At 32.8% G+C, this 10,531-nt stretch overlaps 1 protein-coding gene across 1 annotated transcript; it reads left to right on the top strand.

The window, feature by feature from the left end:
* The first annotated feature begins 6,520 nt into the window (after positions 1-6,520).
* LOC122604477 (zinc finger BED domain-containing protein RICESLEEPER 2-like) lies at positions 6,521-8,104 on the top strand. Its single transcript, XM_043777372.1, has 4 exons — positions 6,521-6,903; positions 7,019-7,526; positions 7,585-7,733; positions 7,849-8,104. The coding sequence occupies exons 1-4, from the start codon at positions 6,521-6,523 to the stop codon at positions 8,102-8,104; spliced, it is 1,296 nt and encodes a 431-aa protein (XP_043633307.1).
* Positions 8,105-10,531: the final 2,427 nt, after the last annotated feature.

Genomic DNA, 10,531 nt, shown 5'->3' on the forward strand with positions numbered 1-10,531 from the left:
GTCGGGTTCGGGTTTTTGAAGGAAGGACCGAAAATGGAGAAAAAACTAGTAGCAGGTTCTCGTAAATTGTTGATAATATAAATGCTTGGTCTTGAGGAAGATGGTACAAAGAGGGGATGGAAAATGAGAGCATCAATCACGTGATTCTCTTTTTGTGTGTATTTAATTTTCTTTTAAACATTAATATTAAAATATGATAGTAATATGTATTATATTATATATTACTTTAGTAATATGTATTATATTATATATTAAAAGTAATAAAGTGGTAGGATGTGCTGTCATATACCATCATTACAGTAGTATATATAATAATAATATAGTATATATATATACTTGTACCTCTATATTGACACACACTTACACTTTTATTAAAAAACTCTCTCTTTCTCCTTCATTTCTCTCCCCGAAAACTATGATCCTGCTACCATTCAATCATCTCAAATGTGACTCTATATATTTCTAGCCCAATTAAATATCTACATTCTCTTAATCCTAAGGTTAATCGGGTTCTCGGGTCTGGACCATCAACCGTCGGGTTTTGCACCGACCCGGACCGAACCCGAAAATACCCATATTTGCTGGACCGAAGCCCGGCCCGTTGGGTGGTCGGTCGTGTCGGTCCGGTTCGGTTTTAGGCGGGTTTTTGTCGGGCTTCGGGGTTCCGGGCCAAAAGCTCATGCCTAGGTGAGATGGTTTGGGTGATAGCTAGGTCATAGAGTGTGATATGTCATAGAATGTGATAGGTCATAGGAGTTGATATGTCATAGGAGTTGATATGTCATAAAGTATGATAGTCAAATGTCTTAGTCGTACGGGCTCCGCCTCGGATTTAAAAATTCGTCGAAAGTATATCAATGACATCTCTAATGAAATAGCATGAAATTTTAAGAATACCCATATAATTTTTATAATTTATCGATGTACGGTTTTTGAGATAAAAGATTTTGAATGAATTGGAGGAATAAATGATTTATTGAGATGAGAGAAAAAAAATGACTGGTTGAGATTTGAGTAGAAGGAAAAAGTACTATAGTTATTTTAAAGAAAAGGTATTATAGCTATGCTAACTTTGGAGCTTGAAAAAATGACATCATTGTCTCAATTAGAAAAGGTTAAGACAATTCGTAAAATAAAAAGTGATCATGCTATTCTAGCAATCTTTTTAACCATCTTCTTGGTGTTTTCATGTTATCCATTAATTTTTTCTCTTAATTTTATTATAACATGTGTAACTAATTTTATACCCCGAGTGTAATTAAAAGTAATAATGGAATAATTGTTCGATATGAAAAATAAACAATTATCATATTATATTATAATTTCACCTTTTTCTTTTGATGTAAAACCCTTTATGTTTTATATCATTTTTTATATTTTTATTTATTTATAATTATATCTTGTGGGATTTTATGTATTACTAGAATAAATGTGATTTTAAGTATCGATAATGCTATTGAAATCTAATGTATTAATCTTAAATATGTAATGTAGTTTGTTTGTTGTGGCTAGAAATGAGTTTCTATATGCAATCTCTAATGATATGTTATGTAGATCAAATAAAACAAAATTCAAATATTAAAACACAAACCAAAATCATAAACAAAGCAAAGTGAGATTATCATAAACAAAAATATTCATAAAAATGTAAAATAATTTGTCAACATATCAACTTAAACACATAAAAAGACAATTAAAATATGAGACGGAAATTACCGTAGTTAAACAACACGAGACGTAACATTCTGCAAACATCAACACTCGCTTCAGGGTTGATATTGGATGACATTGAATGACAACCAATACATATTAAGTTTCTTGATGGCCTAGTCAGCAAATCCTTGCAAAACTTAAAAGAATCCTCATAGTGGAACCTAGTCTAGCTATGTGTCTCATCCGACGTCAATTTTATTCTAACATGTTTAATAATCTTAATATACTATTGTAACATCCTAAACTTTTTATGTTTGACGTTTGACTTGTCCGTTAGTCAACGTTAGGTTATGTCAAGTTATGTGCCTTAAATGGATTACGTGATTAAATGCTTATGTATTTAATATATGAAATGTAAGATTAATGTGTTAATGTGCAATATGATTAAAGTGATGGGGAAAAAAAAGATGATCAATAAAGTTACAAAGTGTTTCCGATAGGAGTAAGAGTCGTTAAGTGTTCCCGTATGCGTTAAACGAACAATTAGGTTACGAAACGGGTTGTAAGAAAAGTACAAGGGCCTAGATGTTAAGTCTTGAAACTTGTTCCAGCAGATGAGGGGCTTATATCATGACAATGTTGCCCTAAAATCAGATCTACACCTTTAAAAAAGTTACACACACAAAACTCTAGGTCTCTCTTCAATTTCTAGTCGATTTTGGGGGTTTTCGGAAGGGATTTTGCTTGCTTTTCGATCCGTTAATCATTCCTACAGGTATATTATCATTAACTGAATGTTAATTAAGTTTTCAATTAGGTTTTGCCTCTGTAGGGTCAACCATAAGGGTTGGGATTGTCCGATGTTGATGTTTTAGGTTAAAAACGGTGGTTTCTTGATTAAATCGCTAATTGAGTTGGTTAACTACACCAAGTTGCTAACTTTAAAGATGAATTATGTTATTTATATGTAAATAAGGGAAACCCAGGTGTTTAATTAGAACCACATGGGTTCAATTATGTTTTTGTATAAAACGATGTGGTTTCGAGTCGTGTTGATGATAAAAAAAAGAGGGGTTCGTGTATGCAATTGATTCAAGGATGAACTGATGTTTTCAAATGCTTAAATGTGACCTATTTGGTGTAAATTTAATGGGTATAAGTCGTGGTGGAGGTTTGGGAACCGTTCAGAAGGAGATTGAAGAAAAACAAAGAAGGTTTTGATGGTCGACACCCTAGGTGCGGCGCACCTGAGCAGGTCAGAAGTTTCTGATTTGTTTTGTGCGGCGCACTTGCATGTCTGGTGGTCATTTAGGCTTGTTTTAGTGCTCGCTTGACCCATAGACCTTACGTATAAGTTACCTAGATGTTTAGGGAACTTAGAGAGGTTCTTTTGTGCCCCGTTTATGTTACCTATTGGTTATATGTTTGCTATAGGTAGTCGGAAACACAAACAAGGCACATTAACTTTGCATATTGCTCGTGGTGCTCGTCACGAGGTAAAATAACATCTTTTGTCACATGAGGGACAACAAAACATAGTTTTCTTAAAGTAAACTTCCCTAAATGAATGATTGAATGCTTGTATGTGTTGGGGATTGTATGGGAGGTTATGATGGGATTCATTATGATTACCCTTGAATGGTGAATGTTAAGCTTATGCATGCTATAACGAAATGATACTATGTTTATGTCATGAAATGGTGTATGATGAAATGACGTAAGTGATAAGCTCAAATGTACATGATGAACGATAAGATGTTATGATGATCTAAATGTATTATGCTATAATGTGATTGACCTCACAATAATGTAACGTTAAGACAACATGATAATGAAATGATATAATGAAGTATTGCAATCATGTTAAGATGATATGATTTTATGAATGATACGTACACGATTAAGGGCCTAAAGTAAAGAAAGACGTATGTGATTAGTTTAGGTGAAAGTGTAGCCGTATAAGCTAATATAAAGTAGAGAAAGATATATGTAATTAGTTTAGGTGAAAGTGTAGCCTAAGCTAATATAATAAAGACGTCTCGAGCATAAGTAAAGTTGTGTTAAGCTTAACCCATGCTAGTTCTTCGGAGTTAATGTTTACGTGGTCACGTGGTGTGGGAATCTAGATACCTCCCCATGTCATAGTTATGTTTGAGTGTATCCGGGTGGAGTAACTAACCACTACACGCACAAGTTCAAACGGTATACTCAGTTGGATCGACTTTGTCTTTCCTTAACGACGACAATGGCCCACCGTAAGGTTTACCCATCAAGTCGGGTGTGAGGATCCCATGTAAGGTCTTATAGCCGCCTACACACAACCCCACATCCCTAAGTACGTGTGGCTTATGTCACATAGCCTACGTCTAGGTAAAAGAAAAGAAAGTAAAGAAAGATAAGAAAAGACAAGAAAGTAAAGAAATGTGAGAAAAGAAAGATGAAACGTAAGGATCTATGATGTTAGGCACAATTAGGACTACGATGAACTCCTAATGTGTTAACTTATGTATATTGCTTTAATGTTGATGATATGATCTTGCTAATGTATGATGTGATGGACATCATAGTAATGTGGTGATCTTAACGTGCTATGACGAATATGTGATATTACAATATGAAATGTTTTGTTAATATATAATGAATTGGCAACATTTTAATAAACTCATGTTATCTAACTTAGCTTTTAAAGCTAACACTTGCTCTTTTGAAAAAACGTTGTACCCTCAGGTTAAGCACGATTGAGCTAGTGAAAGACTTAGCTCGGTGAGACGGGTAGTTTCTATGAAGAAGGCTTTTAGTTACTCTGCTTAGTCGTTTATGTTTAGCCATAATGATGTTGGCTACTTTATTTAAGAATCATATATGTAATATTTATGTTGGTGCTAAATCTGGATCATCTTATAGTGTTTTGATGATATGGACGTAGTAACATCACTTTTTATAAATGAACTATCCGTTACAGATTAAGTATGTTTTAAAGGTTCTGTTTCCGCATTTCTAAACGCCGTTAGACAAAAGTTTTTTGAAAATCCAGGTTTTAAAATGATGGTGTTACAATTATAAGACAGTTGAACTAATAACATATTAATCAATCAAATCGCTTAATTTACTATTTATATTAATTTGTAGAAAGTGTCTCATTAATTTACATTTTTTTTTTGTTTTCCATTAATAGTCAACACTTTTTAGCTCTGAATATTTAATTTATATTTTATTTTAGCCATCAACTTAGAGAGAATTTTTTAAAATTTACAATCATTTAATTAATTAAAAAAATTTCAACATATGAAATATTGTCTACAAAAATTTATTTCAAAACCTAATGACTTATTAACATATATTAGATTAAATTTTGTAACTTATAAATACTAGTTTTAGTTTAATATTTAATATAAACACAATTTGAACTCTAAATACATATCCCAAACTTAGTAACGGATGACGATATACAACATCATTATCCTAAACACAATAGAAATCACAGAACATGGGACCATCACAGATCAAAACATGATTTACAACAAAGGGTTACTTGAATATTAAATCCAAATCAATATTAATTTCATTCAGGATTCATTCTATCTTTTTTAAAGTTACAGTTGTCACTCAAATCAAGAGTTCTAATTGTTATCAAAGAATATAAAAACAATCATATATAATTGTTATCTAATTATCATAGGACAGGTGATTGATAATAAATATATACGTATTATGGGCTTGTATCATGATCAAATACATATACTTGAATGTCATAATACGGGATCCCAAGTATGTTTTTAATTTAATTATCTTTTATAATAATATCACATTATGATTACAACTGTCTTCAAAATATTCTATAATAGAGAAATTATTATATCATGTGCCTTGTGGAATGATTACGATAAACAATTTTATCAATATGTCTGGCTAATAATGACAGTGACGAACCTGTGATTATTGTACTACAACTAGGGATGGCAACGGACGAGAAAAAAACCGTAACCCGCGGATGTCCATCCGTCATGGATGGATAATTTCAAAGAAAAAAAAATTACCGTGGATACATAATGGATATAAATATGTACCCGCTTGCGGATCACGGATGGATAATGGATATACCATATCCGTCATGGATATATCCATTTAACGAATCCATCATACCCGCATATCATTATTTATATATGATAAATTTTGATAGATATTAAATTTTATTAAATCAAATATGTTCCATTTTGAAAGTTTGTTCCAAATCCGATTATTATGTAAGAGATATGTTTCCAAACTCAAATTCTGGCCGGAGAAAATGTAATCATATAATATAAAAGAAAAGAAATACTAGTATATTTATTATAAAAAAGAAACCTAGACAATCATATCATCATCTGTCATTAGCATGTGAATAGATCAATCAGTAGGTTACAACAATTTTGGGGAATTGAGGGGTTATACAAATAATGACAAAACACCATGACTCCATGACCAATTGATGATGTAGTAGTAATTATCAAAAGACAAAAAGCATGAGGACATATTATCTAATGAATTCCTTCGATTCATTATACAATAACTTTTTACAGTACATCATCATGTTTCTACTAGTTCAGATCCTCAAACAAGTTCAAACCCTTTAAATGATAATGACTCAGCAGAGGCTTCTACGAAGAAAAGAAAGGTTGTTGATGTTGACGATGATCAAGGCCATGTGAGACCACTAATCTTATATATTTGGAAGCATTTTGAAAAGACAAAAGTCAAGGGTGTGTGGAAAGACAATTGTAATTACTGTCACAAAAATTTGAGTTGGGTAAGCAGGAATGAAACGAGTCATCTTCATAATCACTTTAACAGATGTCCTCTTCGTACTACAAAGGATATTAGGCAATCAATGTTAAATCCAAAAGTTTCATTAGATGGAAAAGTTTCTATTGAAAAACACACGTTTGGTCAAAAGGAAGCAAGGAGGGAGCTTGCATCCATGATCATTTTACACGAGTACCCTTTATCCATGGTTGAGCATGTCAGTTTTAGACGTTTTACAAGCTCTCTTCAACCTCTATTTAAGCGGGTTTCTCGAAATACCATTAAAAAGGAAATTTTTGAAATTTACAATTTCGATAAAGCTAAAAGTTTGAGCTTACTGGAAGCAAGTAAAAGTCAGATTGCCCTCACCACTGATATGTGGACATCTAGCAACCAAAACAAGGGATTTATGGTCCTAACAGCTCACTTCATTGATGATTCATGGGCATTGCAGAATTGGATACTAAGGTAATTTCCAAAAAAGCATTTTGCATGTTCGTATTTTTTCTATATATTATTGTTCTAACTATTTTCAAAATAATGTAGGTTTGCATATATACTGCATCCACATACTGCAGAATAGCTTTCTAATCAACTTATTGATACAATGGTGGAATGGAATATCGCTAGGATCTACTGTAAATGTTGATAATTGCTCAACTAATGACTTGATGCTTGAAAAAATTGAAGAAAAACTTTCTAAAGAGCATCTTGTGTTGGAAGGGAAACTCTTACACATGAGATGTGCGACCCATATATTAAACTTAATTGTAAGATATGGTTTGGATGTCATAGGAGATGCCATTGAGAAAATTCGTGATAATGTTTATTATTGGAAAGTAACTCCAAAACGAAGTGAAGAATTTGAAAAAATGGCTCATAAAGTACTAAAGGTTTCGTCAACGAAAAAGTTGATACTCGATTGTAGAACAAAGTGGAACTCGACTTATATGATGTTAGATGTTGCATTGGGTTATAAAGATGTGTTTCCAAGCATGAAACTTAAAGATAAAAAGTATGTCTGTAAACCAGGGGATGAAGATTGGAAGCTAGCTCAAGTTATTTGTGACAAGCTCAAGACATTCTATGAAGTAAGTGGATTTTTTTTCTGAAACAGCTTATCCAACTACCAATGAATTTTTCTCAAAGGTATGTAAACTCAAGATTGATTTAACAAAGTGGAAAGATGATGAGAACGAAACTGTTTCTTCTATGGCCATTAGTATGTTGAAAAAGTTTAACAAGTTCTGGTCAGAAGTTAATGGTATTATGGTTGTGGCGTCTTTTCTAGATCCGAGGTACAAACTAAAAATGGTGGAGTATTTTTTTAAAATCATATATGCGTCGCTTGGTGTTGAAGAAGTTAAGTCTGCTATAAAATATGTGGAAGATTTTTGTGAAGAGTTGTTTAAGGATTATGCAAAACATAAGAGTTCTAGAAAGGATGGGGAGTCATCAACATGTCAGAATGTCTAATATGGATGTTAATGATCATTTGTCTCAATATGATGAATTCGTTAAAGAGGCTGTTAGTGCAACTCCCGCTACATCAAAATTTATGAAGTATAAGAATGAACCAGTTAAACCTAGGACGGCTGATTTTGATGTGTTGGCATGGTGGAAGGTCAATGCACGGGATTTCCCAACTTTAGCTATAATTGCTTTATAGCTAGGGATGTTCTTGCTATCCCTGTATCTACTATTGCTTCAGAGTCGGCCTTTAGCACAAGCGGTCGATTTGTTAGTCCACATCGTAGCCGACTCCACCCCGACACATTAGAGGCGTTGATGTGTGCACAAGATTGGTTATGGGCTGAAATCAAAGGTTTAGTTTATTCCACCAATGTGTATTCATATTGTCATACAAGTACAATCGTTGTTAATCTTTATATATATATATATATACATATATACTTTTAATGTTGCAGGATCTTGTTCAACTGGACATGCAGAGTGTTGTACTTTTTTTTGAAGAGTTAGAAGATGATGAAAAGGTATTTGAATAACCATGTGATAAACTGATATAATTAAAGCAGCTTGATAATAATGCTTTTGTTGACAGGATGTCGTTGATCTTAGTGGCTAAAGAGATCAATTCAAGTGCTACTTGGAAGTTGGAACGTTAGCAATTTTATTGAGTTAATTTTGTTTTAAATAAAGATCCAATGTTCAATCAACTATTTCCCTTGAAGATTTATTGCTTTTTTTTCATGTTTTTATTAATGGCATGTGAACGGTTGTTCTTCATTTGGTATGCATTTCTTTTACTGTGATGCATGGTTACTATTAGATTTATAATGAAAACCGTGGATTTATCTGCAAGCTTGTATACCCGCGGATAATGGACATGGATTTATTATTTAATCCGTTTGCGGATATCCGCGAATTGACGGATAAAAAAACCCCCGCATGGATGGTAATGGTAAAAGGATATCCGCATCCGTTACCCGCGGATGTCATCCCTAACTACAACTTACAAGATATAATACTTAGAACAATATATTTTTAAAATTATAAGTTTTTATAACTTAAATGTATGAGAATCTAATATTGATAATATCATAAACCTCGTGTTCAGTGTTAAACACAGGTATAAAATCTAGTTAAAATATTACAATAAGATTGTTAAAATTTTTAAAAAAAAGTTAGAGATATTAATCATTTTTCATTTCTTTAATCATCATTATATGTGCATCGACTCCATCGCTTTTATTTTATTTTAGAGTAAATTACACTTTTCGTTCCTGAAGTTGGTATGTTTTTCACTTTTCCTCCCTTAAGTGAATAAATTACAATTTTGACCTTAAATTTGGCAGATTTTTTCAATCATCGTCCCTTGCCAAACATCGTTAAGTTTCAGCCGTTAAGTCGGAAACGTGCAACACACGTGAGGGACTAAAACTGCAAAAATTGACAAGTTCAAGGACGAAAACTGAAATTTACTTTTCTGTTGTCATCGTCTTCATCTTCTCCGGCTGACTTTCGTCGGAAAATTCGCTGAAAAAACTTAAAATGCCGATATCTCACTCGTTTCTTCGAATTAGACCACGAAACTACCACCAAACTTCTCAAAATTAATTTCCGCACGAATCCTAAAACAAGAAGAAAAAAAATCTTAAAATGCCGATATTTCATGAAATGTAAATGAAAAGCATCGTAAATGAAATTGTAACCAAGATCTAGTTGACCAAAAAAATCAACGAACTAGCATGGAACTTGTACGAACTGGCAACTTTGAGTGCGAATAACTTATAACCGAAACGAGATCCAATGAATCGGTTGTCACACCCGAATTCTTTGTACCTTACTCTACTAATCTAACTATTGTAACAACTTAATAACCTTAACGATTGACCAATAAACTATATCGAAAACCTTATGATGAAACTAACATCTAACTAAATCGCCAAAAATGAAAACTAACGAATCGCTATGAAACTTAACACAATACTGGATGAATAAATAGTAAACTTGTAACAACTTTCAGAATGAGATTTCAACGTAAGGATTTCACGAACAACGGATTTAAAGTTTCTATACAAAATATAGAACAAGAGCTATAATCAACCAAATGACGAACTGTAAATTGCTTTGAACTTCTATTACATAAACTAAGAATCAGGTGATGATGATCAAAATTTTTGATTTAAAATATTTGACTTGCAGGGGCTTGTCAGGCCTCTTGGTCTTTTCGTCCCTCTTTGCTTCCTCTTTATATATATTTCTAATTTTTCGATATTATGTCTTTGCCTCATTGACAAAAACCGAACCCACATGAAGGTCTCTCCCCATTTTGTACTTTTCTTTTTGGTGCAGAGCTTATAGAATAATAAATGAGGCACACCATTGATGTCTTAGTGAGGAGCACGTACACCTAATCTAACATGGACTTATTTGCGAAAACAGAAATATTGCATTCTTGGAACAAGCTAAATCGTACAGAAATATTGCTCAAAATCCATGTTATTGGTATTTTGAGTTTTCCAGCAAGTGTTGAATCTGAAATCTTTTGGTTAGGATTCGTGCGAAAATTAATTTTGAGAAGTTTGGTGGTGGTTTCGTGGTCTAATTCGAAGAAATGAGTGAGATATCGGCA

Source organism: Erigeron canadensis, chromosome 6 (assembly GCF_010389155.1).
Source record: "Erigeron canadensis isolate Cc75 chromosome 6, C_canadensis_v1, whole genome shotgun sequence".
Classification (NCBI taxonomy): domain Eukaryota; kingdom Viridiplantae; phylum Streptophyta; class Magnoliopsida; order Asterales; family Asteraceae; genus Erigeron; species Erigeron canadensis.

What these genes read in the sequence shown, in the direction of transcription:
- LOC122604477 (XM_043777372.1), top strand. Translation starts at nt 6,521, where the DNA reads ATGTTAAATCCAAAAGTTTCATTAGATGGAAAAGTTTCTATTGAAAAA. An exon ending in TTGCAGAATTGGATACTAAG is followed by an intron (nt 6,904 to 7,018) that starts GTAATTTCCAAA and finishes ACTGCAGAATAG; the next exon opens with CTTTCTAATCAACTTATTGA. An exon ending in GCGTCTTTTCTAGATCCGAG is followed by an intron (nt 7,734 to 7,848) that starts GTACAAACTAAA and finishes GAGTTGTTTAAG; the next exon opens with GATTATGCAAAACATAAGAG.